The sequence below is a fragment of the Myotis daubentonii genome, chromosome 3 (genome assembly GCF_963259705.1).
Source record: "Myotis daubentonii chromosome 3, mMyoDau2.1, whole genome shotgun sequence".
Lineage (NCBI taxonomy): Eukaryota > Metazoa > Chordata > Mammalia > Chiroptera > Vespertilionidae > Myotis > Myotis daubentonii.
In genome coordinates, this window is record NC_081842.1 from 3,476,103 (window position 1) to 3,494,127 (window position 18,025).

At 42.8% G+C, this 18,025-nt stretch overlaps 1 protein-coding gene across 2 annotated transcripts in view; it reads left to right on the top strand.

The window, feature by feature from the left end:
* MORC3 (MORC family CW-type zinc finger 3) overlaps positions 1–18,025 on the top strand; it is a 54,395-nt gene that overhangs the window by 24,578 nt on the left and 11,792 nt on the right. For both annotated transcript variants that reach the window (XM_059686421.1, XM_059686422.1), the window contains exons 7-12: positions 3,074–3,202; positions 3,415–3,534; positions 6,995–7,092; positions 15,688–15,792; positions 17,570–17,692; positions 17,797–17,871. In XM_059686421.1, coding sequence (XP_059542404.1) covers positions 3,074–3,202; positions 3,415–3,534; positions 6,995–7,092; positions 15,688–15,792; positions 17,570–17,692; positions 17,797–17,871 — 650 coding nt within the window. The remainder of the gene's footprint in view (positions 1–3,073; positions 3,203–3,414; positions 3,535–6,994; positions 7,093–15,687; positions 15,793–17,569; positions 17,693–17,796; positions 17,872–18,025) is intronic.

The following is an 18,025-nucleotide window of genomic DNA, read 5'->3' on the forward strand; positions in this document are numbered from 1 at the left end:
CTTCAGTCGCCGGCCAGCCTGAAAACGGCCCTCAGCCCCTCACCCAGACTGGCCAGGCACCTCAGTGGAGACCCACACCCTAAAGGGGGTGTGGCCAGCCTGAAAACAGCCATCAGCCCCTCATCCAGGCTGGCCAGGCACCCTAGTGGGGACCCCCACCCTGAAAGGGGTGTGACCAGCTTCAGACAGCCATCAGCCCGTCATCCAGGCTGGCCAGGCACCCAAGCAGGACCCCCACCCTGATCCGGGACACCCTTAAGGGCAAATCAGCCGGCCCTCACCCGTGCACCAGGCCTCTATCCTGGATAGTAAAAGGGTAATATGCAAACTGACCCTAACAGCAGGAAGACTGGGAATGACTGGTCACTATGGCACACACTGACCACCAGGGGGCAGACGCTCAATGCAAGAGCTGCCCTCTGGTGGTCAGTGCGCTTCCACATGGGGGAGCTCTGCTCAGCCACAAGCCAGGCTGACGGCTGTCAGTACAGCGGTGGTGGTGGGAACCTCTCCTGCCTCCTCAGCAGCGCTAAGGATGTCTGACTGCAGCTTAGGCCTGCTCCCCACTGGCAAGTGAACATCCCCCGAAGGCTGCCAGGCTGCCAGAGGGATGTCTGATTGCCAGCTTAGGCCCAATCCCCTGGGGAGCAGGCCTAAGCCAGCAGGTGGTCATCCCCTGAGGGGTCCCAGACTGCGAGAGGGCACAGGCCTGGCTGAGGGACCCTCCCCCCCCCCCCCATGCACAAATTTTTGTACACCGGGCCTCTAGTATCCTATAATGGCCATATTGAAAATACAAAATTCAGAGTTTCATTTTTATAAAATTTAAAATACTCTAGAATACACACACATCTTAAAACAATAAATTATGTATAGACTAGAGATAATGTACATTAATATAATTTTGTGATAAATATATCTGAAAAATAATCTGAGAAATGGTTATGTTTTTGAGATTGAGGAAATTAATATCTCAGTATAACAGTCCTATATAATAAAAGCCTAATATGCAAGTCGACAGACTGGCGGAACAACCGGCCACTATGACGCACACTGACCACCAGGGGGAAGTCGCTCAATGCAGGACCTTCCCTCAGCCCGGCTAAGGCGGGTGCCAGCGGGGGATGGGGGGGGCGCGGAGCTGGCGAGCGGGTGGCGCCAGGCCAGCCCAGGTGGGTGCCAGAGGGAACCCCCTCATCGACCCATCATTTGCCCCGAAGATTGGCCCTGATCGCTGGCCAGTTTTAGGGATCCTACCCATGCACAGATTTTGTGCACCGGGCCTTTAGTATATTGATACAATAAGTTAAAGTTTCTTAGTCACTGTAATAAGATACAACAAACTGTTCCCTTTATTTTTGTGCTTCAATGATTCCATAACTCCAAGCTGACGGATCCATTGGACGTTTGTGGGGAGCTGAAACCCTATATCGGCTCCCCACAGACGTTTACAAGTTTACCATATAGCTTTTCGTTAATTAGAAGGGCAGTGATAACTATTACTTTATATACCACAATGTGTTCTTGAAGTATTTCCTAATGGTTAAGAAAATCTTGCTAAAATATGAAGTGTCTATAGGCAGCCAGAGCAGATGGTACGGTTTTAGTGTATCACGAGTACAATGTTTTAAAATATCATTAATGAATTTTATAAATGACAGAACACCACTAATTTTGAAATCAGGAGACGGGAAAAAAGTAAGCCCTGACTGGTGTGGCTCAGTTGGAGTGGCATCCTGTGCACTATTCACCATCCCATTCCTGGTCAGGACACATACCTAGGTGCAGGTTTGATCCCTAGTTGGGGACAGTGTGAGAGGTAACTGATTGGTGTATCTCTTTCACATTGAAGTCTCTCTCTTTCTCTTTGTCCCTCTCTAAAAATCAAATTTTAAAAAGAGTAAGAAAAAGTTCAAATTTTAGTTTTACGTTGAACCTTTGGTCTGTCCTTGACTTCATTTCTTCTGGAGATTTCTGGTACCTTGGAGGTAGACACACAAGAGCATATTTTAAACATTTTTAGGATGCAAAACTTGTCAAGGTTCTAAAATAAACTTTTATGCATTAAGAATTTAGAACACATTTAGATGACTACTGATTGTTACAGCCCACTTTATTTTTTATTTTTATTTTTTAAATATACTTTATTGATTTCAGGGAGAGGGAGGGAGAGACAGAGAGAGATAGAAGCATCAATGATGAGATAGAAACATCAATGATGTTTGGCTGCCTCCTGCATGCCCCCTACTGGGGGTTGAGCCCACAATCTGGGCATTTGCCCTTGACTGGAATTGAACCCGTGACCCTTCAGTCTGCAGGCTGACACTCTATCCACTGAGCCAAACCAGCTGGGGCTACAGTTCACTTTTGAAAAAGTGCTATGCTTGTCTATTCTGTGTGTTGGTTTATTATTTACAACTAGAGGCCCAATGCAGGATATTCGTGCATGGGTAGATTGCCTGGCCGGTGATCTGGGCTGATCTGTGGGGTGATTGGGGCGGGGGGGGGGGGGGGGGCGCCCTGCTGGCACCTGCCTTGGCTGGCCTGGGGCCTGTAGGCTAGGGGCAGCTCCTGAGTTGAGCATCTGCCCCCTGGTGGTCAGTGTGCATCATAGTGTTCGTCATTCTGTTGTGCAGTTGATTTGCATATTAGGCTTTTATTATATCGGATTTTTCTTTTCAAACTTGGAACTGTCCCTTTCATTATGTTTATTTTTGTCTAAATAAAACTTGTTTTTAAAACTATAACCATATATGTAGTTGACAGAAGAGTCAGAAAATGTACATGTATACATATTTAAAAATTGATGTGAGATCATACCATACATCCTGTTTTGTAACTTTTTCACTTAACATATCAACATAGGTCAATAGATTGTTTTCTGCAAATCATTTTTACCGGCTATAATATACTGTGTATTTTTAGTGAAAAGTATATATAGTGCATATTATTTTACTGAAGAGTTAATGGTCCTTTAGGAAGTAAGGTGGCAGCTTCTTTTTAAATGCATGTGTAAGTCGTGCATTTATAGATAATTATTTCAAAAAAAACATAGTGTTTGGTGTCTTTTCAGGCTTACTGCAGTATATTATATCTAAAGCCAAGAATGCAGATCATCTTACGTGGACAGAAAGTGAAGACACAACTAGTTTCGAAGAGTCTTGCTTACATTGAACATGATGTTTATCGACCAAAATTTTTAGTATCCTTTGTTTTCCTTTTTATGATGTCGTATAGAGCTGTATTAGTTGTGTACTCCCCTACCACTTTTCCTCCTCTTCTCCTGATACTGATTCTGAACTTGTCTAACTGTGCCTTTTTTTTTGTACTTTGGGGACTCAATAATTAATGAAATAGAAAGGATAACTTGAAGGGAGGAAGGTGGTGTGCTGAGAATTTTCCTTAACATTTAAGACGAAAACAGTGAAAATTACTTTTGGATTCAACTGCAAAAATAAAGAACATTATGGGATAATGATGTATCATAAAAACAGACTCATCAAAGCTTATGAAAAAGTTGGATATCAGTTAAAGGTAAGCAGGAAATGTCTTTCATAAGTTAGGATAACTTGTTATTGGGTCAGATGTGAAATTGTACACTTTTTGCCTAATGACTTAAATGTCAGTGTTTTAATAGCGTTGGTATGGCTTTTGAACTTAGAATACTGTGATATTAATTTCTGATTTGATCCTGAGTAATGTTATGAGGGGGACAGAATATTGTGTCTCTGTTTTACAGATGAGGAAACGGGCTAAGTAACATGCCCTAGACCTACCCATGCAGATCTTTTGATGCATTTGGATCTGGATCCCTGCTTACTTCCTGCTGGAATGAAATTGGTTGCTTTTAACTAGTGCTGACTCAATAGCCTGAAAATCAGTCTCTGGTAGGTGATTTACTTTTTTGGAGTTAGTTCCTAAATAAAATAGAGCCTTCCTCCTAAGCCATAGCCATTGTAGAGTTCAGTTTAGGGCGATGGACATTGTCGCATGTCGTTCTGTTTATCCTTTACCTGTTTTCACAGAAAGGTGTGTTGTTGTTTTTGGTGTGTGTGTGACTTCAATGATCAATTCGGAAAATCATTTTTTTAAAGGTTTTAAGTCTAGACATGTTTTGTTTTCTAATTCTCTGATTTTCATTCTCAGTTTCTATTTCATTCTGAATTCTTTGTAAGATTATGTGAACTCTACATAGTATGATAGTATGGGTTTAACTTGAATGTTATTCAGCGGGTGTGTCTCTGTATTACATATTATACATGGCACAAGCTCAGAATTTTTATAAAAGTAAGTGAATGTCGGGCTCTTTATATCCACTAAGTTTCTGAATTTTACTGGTAATTGGAAATGCATTTTTGGTAATAGGCCTTAGTTACCAAGTGCTTTGGGATTCAAAAGAAATAATTGTATTTGCCACAGAATGTAAATTCTTTTTATCATTTACCACTTACGAATTTGACTTAAGTAAGAGACATAGCCCTTTTCCCACCCAGTTAAATTTGCATATGTGTAATTTCTGATTATGCTTGACCCTGTACAAAATAAGCTTTACAACCAACTTTTATTTTACTTTATTTCTTTTAAAAAAATATTTTATTGATTTTTTTTTTTTTTTTTTAGGGAGAGGGATAGAGAGTTAGAAACATCGATTACAGAGAAACATAAATCAGCTGCCTCCTGCACACCCCCTACTGGGGATGTGCCTGCAACCGAGGTATCTGCCCTTGACCGGAATCGAACCTGGGACCCTTCAGTCTGCAGGCTGATGCTCTATCCACTGAGCCAAACCGGTTAGGGCAGCGGTTCTCAACCTGTGGGTTGCAACCCCTTTGGGGGTCAAACGACCCTTTCACAGGGGTCGCCTAAGACCATCCTGCATATCAGATATTTATATTACGATTCATAACAGTAGCAACATTATAGTTATGAAGTAGCAATGAAAATAATTTTATGGTTGGGTCACAACATGAGGAACTGTATTTTAAAGGGCCAGAAGGTTGAGAACCACTGGATTAGGGCTACAACCAACTTTTAATTTTTTATTTTTTAATTGTTTTTTTCACCAGATGATGGATTGGACCTAGTATTTGCATTCTGTGGATTTAGTAAACATGATTAAGTAGGTGTCAGATAGCGGTATGATTTCCCATGCTGGATCTCAGCATAGAGAGATGATCAGACATGGAAATCAGAGAAGGCTTCTTGGAGAAAGTGGTGGTTGACATGAGTCTCAGTTGATTCCTGTGTTGGAAGTCTGGCAGCAGCTTTCCAAGCAGGGAAAGCATCTTCAAAGGAAGGCAAAAAAGGTTCTGCGACGATGTCATCGCTAAGGGAGTAATTTGCTGGGCCTGCATTAGATGCTAAGTGGGAAATAGAGTAATGGGGGAGAGAGGAAGGTGAGGCTGGAACGAAGGTGAAACGAACTACAGATTGAAGGGTACTGTGGTTTACGTGTGGGAGAGTAGGACCACTGATGGTTCTTCATGGAGTAGGATTATGCTTAGATTTTTTTTTTCCAAAATATATTTTATTGATTTTTTACAGAGAGGAAGGGAGAGGGATAGAGAGTTAGAAACATCGATGAGAAACATCGATCAGCTGCCTCTTGCACACCCCCTACTGGGGATGTGCCTGCAACCAAGGTACATGCCCTTGACCGGAATCGAACCTGGGACCTTTCAGTCCGCAAGCTGACGCTCTATCCACTGAGCCAAACCGGTTAGGGCTATGCTTAGATTTATATGGCTTCATCTACAGGGTGGGGCAGTAGTAGGTGTACAGTTGTTCATCTGGAAAATAATACAGTAAGTCATAAGTAATTCATAAATAATGTAAAAATAAACTCTGTTTCTCATACTAACAACTATAAACCTACTTTCGTACCACCCTTATATTTATGAAAATTTTCATTTTGTAAATTATATTTTCTTTCACTTTGTAAGTGAACTTGGAAGTAAACTACAGTCATGCCCGACTGGCATTGCTCAGTGGTTGAGCGTTGACCTATGAACCAGGAGGTCACGGTTCAATTCCCTGTCAGGACACATGTCTGGGTTGCGGGCTTGATCCCCAGTGGGGGGTTATGCAGGAGGGAGCCAATCAATGATTCTCTTTCATCATTGATGTTTCTCTCTCTCTCTCCCTCCCTCTCTGAAATCAATAAAAATGTATTAAAAAAAGAAGTAAACTACAATCATGAACAAAATATACTTGATAATCACACATAGATAATCAGAATATGACTTGTGCTTTGAGATCAGTATGTTAGTTAGAGTAAAAATTAAAAAGTAATTTTTTAAAAAAAATATATTTTATTGATTTTTTACAGAGAGGAAGGGAGAGAGATAGAGAGTTAGAAACATCGATGGGAGAGAAACATCAATCAGCCGCCTCCTGCACATCTCCTACTGGGGATGTGCCGCAACCCAGGTACCTGCCCTTGACCGGAATCGAACCTGGGACCTTTCAGTCCACAGGCCGACACTCTATCCACTGAGCCAAACCGGTTTTGGCTAAAAAGTAATTTTTACTGATGTAGATTTTCATTTCATTGCCATTAACAACTGCATGTGTAACTTTGGATAAATGACTTTAATTTTTAAAATGTTAACTTTAAATAAACATATGGAATATTAAGTGCTGGAGCCTTTGCTTAGTCTGTGGATATAGAAATGACTTAGTTGTGGTTTCTACTGTTTAAGCAGTTGCATCCCAGCAGAGGTGGTCTTTTTTCCTTTGTATAAAATTGGGGATGATAACACTTGTCTAAATGAATACTTGACAACAGTGGATATGGTTTTGGAGGAAGGCTCTAATATACATAGGAATTAACTCCCAGAAAAGTGAATTACCTACCTGACAATGTTTTTCAGGCTAAATTTCATGAGACAAAATATAGGAAAATATTTGGTACAAATTATAAATCTTTATGGAGGGTAATTATATTGGGCATCATGTCTTATGCTTAAAATGCCAATTTCATTTTCTTTTCCAGGCAAACAACATGGGTGTTGGAGTAGTGGGAATTATAGAATGTAATTTCCTAAAGCCAACTCATAATAAGCAAGATTTCGACTATACTAATGAGTACAGGTGTGTTACCTATTTAACTTTTTGCCTTTTTATATTGTATTTTGGAAATGCTTTCATAACTTTTTCTAAGGATTTTTTTAGTCAATGGATGTTTTTACATTGTGGGACATTAAGAAAATGGGTAGGTGAAAGGTTTGCACAGCAGACACATTTAACCGTTGCCTTTCATCCTAGAAATTGTGTCCTACAAATTGAAATATATCCTCCCATCTTTACTAATGAAATATTTCTGAGAGTCCCAGAAAATGTGGCCATTAATGTTAGTTGTAAAGTAGGGCAGCACAAACTGTCCTTATAAGCATATGTTCTGGAGTAGAATGCAAATGTCATGTAAATATTGTGGCAAAGACAAATTGTCAGGGCCAGCCTGACAGGGTTGAGCCGGGCTGAGGCAGGGAGGTGGGAATTGAGAAAAGAGAGAAAGACAGGAAAGCGGGGTCGGGAGGACCCCAGTTCTCTTGATGAACTGAAGCGAGTTTATTAGCTATACAATCCTATTTATACACAACACACTGAATCAGAGGTCTGTCAAGAGGAATTTATTCTTTGTTCCTCTTAATCTCTAAGGGAGAGACACAGCAGAAGGACAAGTTCTCAGTACAGCATATCTCAGTAAATAGTTACAGACTTCTTGGTAAGCTATGAAAGGCTGTTCTCATTCTACAAATGTTGCTCTCATTCTACTTATAATCGCCATCCAAACAAGTCTGGGAAAACTGTGTGGGTAAGGGTCCCAGCCTTGCTAGCCCCTTCAGGTGCAAGGACCTTGCCAGCTTACATCTGGCCCCCAACAACAAATGCCATTGGCCCTCCCCTGAAATAAAGAAAAGAAAAAAAAACAAAAAATGGAAGGAAATAATAAAGGTAACAGCAAAATCAGTGAATTAAGAACCACAGATAATATAGGAAATAAATATATCACTCAGAGTTCAATCCTGAGACAGCTAACTCTGTTATCTGAACAGGGATAACTTAATACAAGGAATTGGTAACTATGTCAACGTAAGACAAGTTCAAATCTAAAGAGAATTTTGGTAAGTTTATTTGAGCCAACTATGGACAATTACCAGGAAGCAAAATCTCAGGATTGAGAAAATGCTCCAGAGAAGGGCAGTTTTGTACCTTATTTTGTACATTGCACTCTGAGGAGATTGGAGAAAGCAAAGGGGGAGGCGGGGAAGGTCTGGGATGGATAACAGGTAGAAGGAATGGACTTGATTCATTTACCTTTGTGGGTGCAGGATAGGTAACAGTCAACAGTTAACACTGTAACAGTAACAAGGAGGGCTCTGTGGTCTCTGCTCTGGTGCAGTGATAGTGCCCTGACGGGTCCAGGAAATAGGAAATTACTTGACATTCCAAAGGTATGTTATCCTATTTACAAAAAGGCAATAGACAGTCTCCATTAATGGTAAAGATCGACCTTTGTCACGGAAGGTACTGGCCTAGGACATGACTAGCAGCCATGACTAGTTTTTAGTTGGGACTTTTTAATTTCAGATCTTCCTGTGTGGTTACTTTTGGTGTGTGATTTTATAAGGCTGCCATGCAGGCCTCCCCTGAGCTTTTCAGGTTTAGTGTGTAGCTCCCTTTTTTCGTCCACATCTAGAACAGTAGAAGGTGATTTCTAAAAGGGGTAAAAGATAAAAAAGAGGAACTGAAAGCCTCTAGGTTGAAAAAGAGGAAACAGTCAAGGAACTAGGAGAAGGCTTCCACCCCCTGAAGCCAGAGGTTCTGATCTCTCTGTAGAGGTCATGAGAAACATCGCAACCAGCCGCCTGCTTGACCAGTGCTGGCCTGTCCTGGGCCTGCTGTCACCAGGGCTGTGGTGGGCTGGAGCCGGTTTGTGCAGATCTGACTCTGCTGGAACCCGGGCCTGCTAGGACTGGTCTCCTGCCCAGGGCAGAGCGAGGTCAGGGCACGCCGGAGCTTCCCTCGAGGCTGCTGGTCCCAGCCAGGTGAGCACTGGAGCTCTGGAAGCTGCTGCACCTGGCAGGCCCCTCGCCGCTAGCCCAGCTAACATGGCACTGGCTGGCAAAGGGCACACGCTCACAGGCCCGAGCTCTAGTGGCATAGAACTGAGCAGGGAAGACTGGCTTTGAGCTGAGGGACAATAAACTGATAGTGACATAATAAAAAAGCTCAAAGTGTGTTCTTTGATAAGATTAATAGTCTGTGAGTATCTGGTAAGATTAAGGGATTAAGGACGTAAAGGAGAAAACAGCAATTGTCAGTATCAGAAATGGAATAGAGGACAATACTCTAGGTCTACAGACACAAAAAGCATTATGAAGGGGATAGCATAATCTTTCACCAGTTTAGATGATATGAACACATTCCTGTGAAATTAAATCAATTTTTTGAAAACTTATTACATACTAAATTCAAAGATTTAGGAAAGGGGCACCCAGTCCTTTATAAACTTGCATAACTTTGCTAGTGAACTTATGAATATGTTACAAGAGAAGAAATTGATGTCAGTCTTTCCTTATCCTATCTAATAATAGACAAACATGGCAATTCACCGTACCTTTGCTATGCCTCCCATTGGCTAATCAGCGTGATATGCAAATTAACCACCAACAGAGATGGCGGCTAATTTGCATACTGCAGGCAGGGCGGGACAGCACGAGCCGCCATCCAGGCCCCTGATACGGTAGTAACTCTATTAGTAAGCACTCTGAAAGTCAGTGGCATAAATGCACCAATTAAAAGACAGATTATGAGGGTGAATCAAAAACAAAACCCACTTTAAATATAAAGACACATATAGATTAAAAGTAAATGAATTAAGCTGCAGCCTGTTTTGCTCAGTGGATAGAGCATTAGCCCTGAAGGGTCCCAGGTTCGATTCCAGTCAAGGGCATGTACCTCAGTCACTGGCTTGATCCCCAGTCCCTATCAGAGTATGTGCAGGAGGCAACCAATCAATGTGTCTGTCCCTTTCCCTTCACTCTCTCTCAAAGTCAGTGGAAAAATATCCTTGGGTGAAGATTAACAAAAACAAAGTAAATGGATTAAGTAACATTAAAGAGATTATAAGAAAAATATATTACAAATTTTGTTAGTTGTATAATGATTATGTTTAAATTATTAACACCTAAGAAATTGGGTGAAGGGTACATGTAATATGCTGTAGTATTTTATAGTTTTTTTTACATGTATGAGATTATTTCAAATTAAAATATTAAAAAATTAAAAATTAATAAAATATTAATTGAAATGTATCTGCATTACATGAAAAATCTCCTAATTGCTTCTAGGATAACTTATTAAATTGTGCTAAAATTTACAAGGGTTCAATTAAAAAATATCTTAATTCTAAGTGCAGTTATAAGCACTTATCTGAAAATAAAAATTTAAAGAAGTGAATTTAAAGAAGGGATTAGCCAAAGAAAATATATGCACAACCCATGGACACAGACAACAGTATGGTGATGGCCAGCGAGAAGTGGGGGGCAAGAGCTGGGTAAAGGGGGCAAAAGGGGGGAAATAGGGACATCCTATATAATCCTATATAGTCTACACTAATAAAAGAGAAACATGGTAATTGGTGTACGACCGCTACCCTTCCCATTGGCTAATCAGGGCAGTATGCAAATTAACTGTCAGCCAAGATGGTGGCCAGCAGCCAGGCAACTTGAAACTAACATGAGGCTTGCTTGCTTCAGTGATGGAGGACTCCAACGTTCCCCGCCTGCCTTGCCGGCCTCTGAGCCTGCAGTTTGAAACATTTTAGCAAATATAGAAGCTAAAAAAAACCCCAGAAACCAGCTTTCAGCAAGCTGGGATCTCAGAGCTGGAGTTATACATTGTTTCGATTACCTACTTTCAGCAGCGCAGGCCTAAGAGCTGGAGCCTCAGAGCTAAAGCTGGCCCAGAATTTAAAAAAAAGAAAAAAAGAAAAAAAGGAGCGGTTGGGAGCTTCCGTCACCCGCCAGCCCGAAAACAGCCCTCAGCCCCTCACCCAGACTGGCCAGGCACCCCAGTGGGGACCCCTACCCTGAAGGGTGTGTGACCAGCTGCAAACAGCCCTCAGCCCCTCACCCAGGCTGGCCAGGCACCCCAGTGGGGACCCCCACCCTGATCCAGAACACCCTCCAGGGCAAACCAGCCAGCCCCACCCATGCACCAGGCCTCTATAGTAAAAGAGTAATATGCCTCCCGGCACCGAGATCAGCGTGACAGGGGGCAGCGCCCAAACCCCCTGATTGCCCTGCGGCTCTGTGTGTGACAGGGTGGGGCCACAACCTCCCTATCTGCCCTGCTCTGTTCGTGACAGGGGAAGGTGCCCCAACCTCCTGATCAGCCCTGCTCTGTGCCTGATACGGGGGAGCTCCCCAACGTCTGATCGCCCTGTGGCTCTGTGTGTGACAGGGTGCTGCGCCTCAACCCCCTGATCGGCCCTGCTCTGTGTGTGACAGGGTAGAGCCATAACCTCCCCATCGGCCCTGCCCTGAGTGTGAGAGTGGTGGCATCCCAACCCCCTGATCGGCCCTGCTCTGTGGGTGATAGAGGGCGGTGCCCCAACCCCCGGATTGGCCCTGCTCTGTGCGTGACAGGGGGTGGCGCTGCAAGCTCCCCATCGACCCTGCCTTGAGTGTGACAGGGGCGGTGCCCCAACCCCCCAATTGGCCCTACCCTGAGCGTGACTGAGGGTGGCATCGCAACCTCCCAATCCGCCCTGTTCTGTGCATGACAGGGGGCGGCGCCCCAACTCCCCAATCGGCCCTGCTCTGAGCCTGACCAGGGCCTGCACCTAGGGATTGGGCCTGCCCTCTGTCACCCGGGAGCAGGCCTAAGCCAGCAGGTCGTTATCTCCCGAGGGGGTCCCAGACTGCGAGAGGGCACAGGCCGGACTGAGGGACCCCCCCTTCCCCCCCCCCCGAGTGCACAAATTTTTGTGCACCGGGCCTGTAGTAATAATAATAAAAGGCTAATATGCACATTGACTGAATGGCAGAATGACCGGTTGCTATGATGGGCACTGGCCACCAGGGGGCAGACGTTCAATGCAGGAGCTGCCTCCTGGTGGTCAGTGCACTTCCATATGGGGACTGCCACTCGGGCAGAAGCTGGCTCATGGCTGGCCCGCGCAGTGGTGGTGGCAGGAGCCTCTCCCACCTCCGTGGCAGCACTAAGAATGTCCAACTAACGGTTTAGACCCGATCCCTTGGGGGTCTAAGCCTTTAGTCGGACATCCCCTGAGAGCTCCCTGGCTGCCAGAAGGATGTCTGACTGCAAGCTTAGGCCTGATCTCCCCAGGGAGTGGGCCTAAGTCGACAGGTGGACATCCCCCAAGGGGTCCTGGACTGCGAATGGGTGCAGGCCGGGCTGAGGGGGACCCCCCTACCCTGAGCGCACATATTTTTGTGCACCAGGCCTCTAGTGAAGATATAAAAATCTATACTAATAAAAGAGAAAAATGGTAATTGGCGTACGACGATACCCTTTTCATTGGCTAATCAGGGCTATATGCAAATTAACTGCCAACTAAGATTGGCAGTTAACTGCCAACTAAGATTGGCAGTTAACTGCCAACAAGATGGCAGTTAATTTGCATACGTAGGCACAATGCAGGGAGGCGAAAGGGAAAGCAGGAAGAAGCCCCCTGCCACTGACAGTGATCGGAAACCCAGGGGGGAGCTAAGAGCTAGGGGGCAGGGCAAAGGCGGCCCTGGGGCTGCCTTTGCTCTGCCCCCCAGCCATGATCGGAGAATCAGGTGCCTTTTCCGCCCTGGCCAGTGATAGCAGGAAGTAGGGGTGGAGCCAGCGATGGGAGCTGGACACGGTCGAAGCTGGCAGTCCCAGGAGCTAGGGGTCCCTTGCCTGGGCCTAAAGCGAAGCCCACGATCGCGGGGCCGCTGCAGCTGTGGGTCCCTGCTGCCCGGGCCGGACGCCTCAGCCAGAGGCATCCTGCAGGGGCAGGGGCAGGGGCGGAGCCCGCGCGATCGCGGCGCCCCCCGCTGCCACTGCAGGTCCCCCCTGCCCGGGCCGGATGCCTAGGCCAGAGGCGTCAGGCCTGGGCAAGGGGCCGATCCTGCGATTGGAGGGTGATGGGGGTCAACGCCTGAGGGCTCCCAGTATGTGAGAGGGGGCAGGCTAGGCTGAGGGACACTCCCCCCCCCACACACACCCAGTGCACGAATTTCGTGCACCGGGCCCCTAGTCTTAAAATAATAACAAATCCCATCTGCTGAAAAGTTAAAAGTATGACACATTTAACCCAAGTGGATGTATTGCTAGATGCCATAGATGGTTTTTAATATTCAAAATTCAGTGTTACTCATCACACTGATGCTAAAAAAGAAAACTCTGATAGCTATTTTCATAGATATAGAAAAATCAATTGATAAAACCACACCCATTTGTGATTTAGAAAAAGGAACATTTACAAAACCATTAACAGAAAGGGCATAGTAACAGTAGTTATTTACAAATAATAGTCCAGAGTATTTACAGGAAGAGCAGGCATCGTTTCTAGTGGTGAATAATCAATAGCTACTCCCCCAACCCCCCAGAGTGAGAGTGAGATAAAGACATCAGTTATGTACAATTGTTCTAGAGGAAATAACCCGTACAATAAGGCAAGAAAAAGAAATGAAAGTTAGGAGGGTTGGGAAGGAATAAATAAAACTTTTCTGCAGATGATAATATGTAGAAAGTCCAAAATTATCTGTAATTGGAATTAATAAAGGAACAAGTGATATGTATTCTAAAGTTGCTGGGTAAGAAGTATTCAGAAATCATTGTGTACTAGCAACAGATAAACAACATGATATTTTTAAAAAAATCAGTAAGATCATCATAAAAAGATGATCCTACTTTAGAGGAAATCAAATACACAAAGACCTCGACACACTGAAAACCACAAAATATTGTGGAGTGAAATTTAAGACCTAAGTAAGTAGGTATACTACGTTAAAGAATTGGAACACTGGGTATTATGAAATGTCAGTTTTTCTCCAAAATAATTAAATGCAATTTCAGTTTTATAGAGAACCAAAAAACCCAGCAGGTGTGTGTGTGTGTTGATATATTGATAGGCTTAATCTGAACTATAAGTTGACCATTAGAAGACTGAAAACACTTAAGACAGGCATTAAAGAACAACAAAGCAGGAAGACTCACACTACTAAATAACACTTAGAAAGCCATAGTAGCTAAGAAAGCGGGTGTTAATGAAAGGGTAGATGGTCCAGTGAAATGGAGTAGAGGAGTCAAAAAACAACCCCTACTTTCATACAGATGGTCATCTGCTGTGGCAAAGGTTGCATTTGAGTGTAGTAAGAATGATCATCTTTCCAAAAGAGACCAGTTCAGTTGGCTGGCTGTACAGATAAAATGAACTTTAACTCCTACCTCTCAAATGAAGCAGAAGGCCAGTTCTTAGATGGATTGTAGACCTAAATGAGAACTGCAAAACCAAAGTGGAAACAAGCATACTTTTATAATCTTTTGTTAGGCAGGTTTTTTAAACAAGATGCAAAAAGCTCCCATCATAATGGGCAAAAGTGGATAAATATTTACAGTGAAGAAAACACAGCAAATGTTGGCAAGTTGTAGGGCAGTTGGAGCTCTCATCGTACATTGCTGCGGGATGTAAAACTGTTGGTTGATCATTTTTGAAAACTAATAGGCTGTGAAGTAAATGCCCACCCCATGACCCTGCAGTTCCTCTCCTAGGTATATTCTGAACAGAATTCGGTGCAGTCTCATGGACTGAGGAGTAGAGGTGATGAGAAAAAGAGACGAGGAAGAATTGTGCCTTTAGTCTTATTTATTTCAGTAGGTCCCATTGATTTTAACATCTTATTATGGGGCTTGGGGTGGTGAACACACAGTGCAATAAACACATGATGTATTATACCAGTGGTTCTCAACCTTCCTAATGCCGTGACCCTTTAATACAGTTCCTCATGTTGTGGTGACCCCCAGCCATAAAATTATTTTTGTTGCTACTTCATAACTCTAATTTTTCTACTGTTATGAATCGTAATGTAAATATCTGAAATGCAGGATGTATTTTCAGGAGTCACGACCCACAGGTTGAGAACCTCTGTATTATACAATTGTACACCTGCAACCTATGTAATTTTAATAACAAATGTCACACCAATAAACTCAATTAAGAAAAGACATCTTACTGTGGGAGAAGTGCAAGTCTTTAATTGTGGGACAGAAGCTATTTGAAATAGACTTCCTGGGAATGATTGCATACTTTCATACACCAAAAGTGTGAGTTTGATTTGAATTGAAGCTTGGACAGTTGGAGTTGAAATTCAGTGGTTCTCCCCATGATTGGTTGGCCGCATTCTTTCAGAACAAGGGACCCAACGTATTACATTATGTCTTCCTTCCTAGAGGACCCTCACTCTGCACTCGTAACTTAAAAAAGTCCTTTCTACAAAATTGCTGTTACGTTGAGTGTTTTTTATTAACTGTACTTTTAGGGGTCCTTCGTCCCTACTCCCTACCCACCCCCCCACCAGTGTTCACCTGATCATTGCTAGGTTGTGCTTTCTCTGTGTTTGACAAAGATTTAATCTTTATTATTATTTTTTTCTTAAATTGGTTTCATAATTTACTTTTCAGGCTTACAATACTAGCACTGGGAGATAAACTGAATGATTATTGGAATGAAATGAAAGTGAAGAAAAATGCAGAATATCCTCTAAATTTGCCTGTTGAAGATATACAGTAAGTGTGCATTAAAAAGTTCACCCTCTCTACTATCAAGATGTGATATTGGAGGGCACATTGATTGTACAGTGTTTACAGTTGACTCTAACCCAAAGTCAGGACTAAATTCTACAATTTAGATCAGCATACCATAAAATGACTTGATGATAGGCCCTGGGGAGGTAAGCTCAGTTTGTTAGAGCTTTGTCCCTGTATGACAAGGTTTTGGGTTCGCTCCCCAGTCAGGGCACATTCAAGGGGCAACAGTGAATGCAGAAATAAGTGGAACAATGACATGTTTCCCTCCCACCCTTTCTCCCTCTCTGTCTTTCTAAAAATAAATAAAACATTTTAGAATAGTGAACTAATGAATATATACATTTATAGGTAGTCACAAAAGATGGATGAAACAGTTTTTACCCTGTGTTGTATTATCATCTCATAAACCAGACTTGAGTTTGAAATCTAGTTTTGCTGCTTAAGTAACCAAGTGACATTGAATTTCTTACTTAGCCTCTTATAAGCTTCAATTTTTGCCTAGAATTGTAAGAATCCTATATATTAAAAGGGTAATATGCAAATTGACCCTAACAGCAGAACGACTGGGAATGACTGGTCACTATGGCACACTGTGGCTACCATGGGGCAGATGCTCAATGCAGGAGCTGCCCCCTGGTGGTCAGTGCGCTCCCACAGGGGGAGCTCTGCTCAGCCACAAGCCAGGCTGATGGCTGCCAGCACAGCAGTGGTGGTGAGAGCCTCTCCCGCCTCAGCAGCGCTAAGGATGTCTGACTGCACCTTAGGCCTGCTCCCCGCTGGCAAGTGGATGTCCTCCAAGGAATCCCAGACTGCGAGAGGGCATAGGCCGGGCTGAGGGACTCCCCCCAAGTGCACAAATTTTTGTGCACCAGGCCTCTAGTTAAAAGATAAGATGCCTGACAAACGCTCCGAAACAAACTGGCACATAGTAATAATGCTGTGAATGAGTCCTGCTGTGTATTGTGTGTATCGGTGGGAAAAAGTTCACGATGTATAATGAAAAAACAAAGATACAACTCTGTATTAATTTCCCATTTATTTTGTGTGTGTCTCTGTACACATGCAATAATGTCACCTCCTGAAATTGGTTTATATTTTCTTCGCAAACTTCTGGACTGTTTGAAGTCTCATATGACTGTAAATGCATTTTTTTAAAAACTACATTTAAAAAGTTACACGCATTAAGGTGAAGTCTTCATATGTTAAATGAGTCTATATCAATTTTTTATAGGATCAATGTAATTTTTAAATGATAAAAGTAAGGAAGTACTTTATAAACTGAAAGAATATATAAATTTTAAGTTCAGAGATGTGCTATAATAGAGGATAAAAATGAAATACAATTATAAAAAATTGCTTAAACTTAGTAATACCACTTGTCTGGTTTTCTGTACCCGGTGATTTATTTTGCTAATAAATATACTAGATTTGACATTGCAGGTACTAACTATAAATTTCAGAGCAAGATATTTGAAATATTTTAAGTTTGAGTTTTATTATCATGGAGCAAGTTTAATAGTATGCTAATAAATAATACATTTAAGTCATTTTGCTAAATTGGCCTGTCATTTTTAACCTTTTGAAGGTAATCAAAATTGTTTTGGTTTAACTTGGTGTACACAATAATAGATGTCATGAATTTTCAGGGATAGAATTAAATAATAGAGGCATTTTATGATGGAAATGATACAGATAAGCTAATGGAAGTGTATTTAGCATCCATGTTTCCATGCTAATACTTTGTTTTTTATTATAGGAAACGTCCTGATCAGACATGGGTTCAATGTGATTCCTGTCTAAAGTGGCGAAAGTTACCAGATGGGATAGATCAACTCCCAGAAAAATGGTATTGCTCCAATAACCCTGACCCACAGTTCAGGTACCAGATAGTTGGGAGTGTCCGTTTTGGAAAGGAGGAAATCCTGTTCAAGGTGTATGACTAGGCACTGCTGACCTGTTCTTCACTGTGATTTTTCTGACTAGAAACTGTGATGTTCCAGAAGAACCTGAAGATGAGGATTTGGTGCATCCGACTTATGAAAAAACCTACAAAAAGAGGTGAGAGCGGCACTGATTTGCGGTGGGAAAAGAATTAACACCCAAAACCTCAACAGTGATGTGTCTGCAGTATTTGCTGATTTGAACAGCAGTGGGGGTTGGGGCGCCGACCAACCCCCCCACACCTTACTCCTGCTGTCAAAAATCTGCCTAC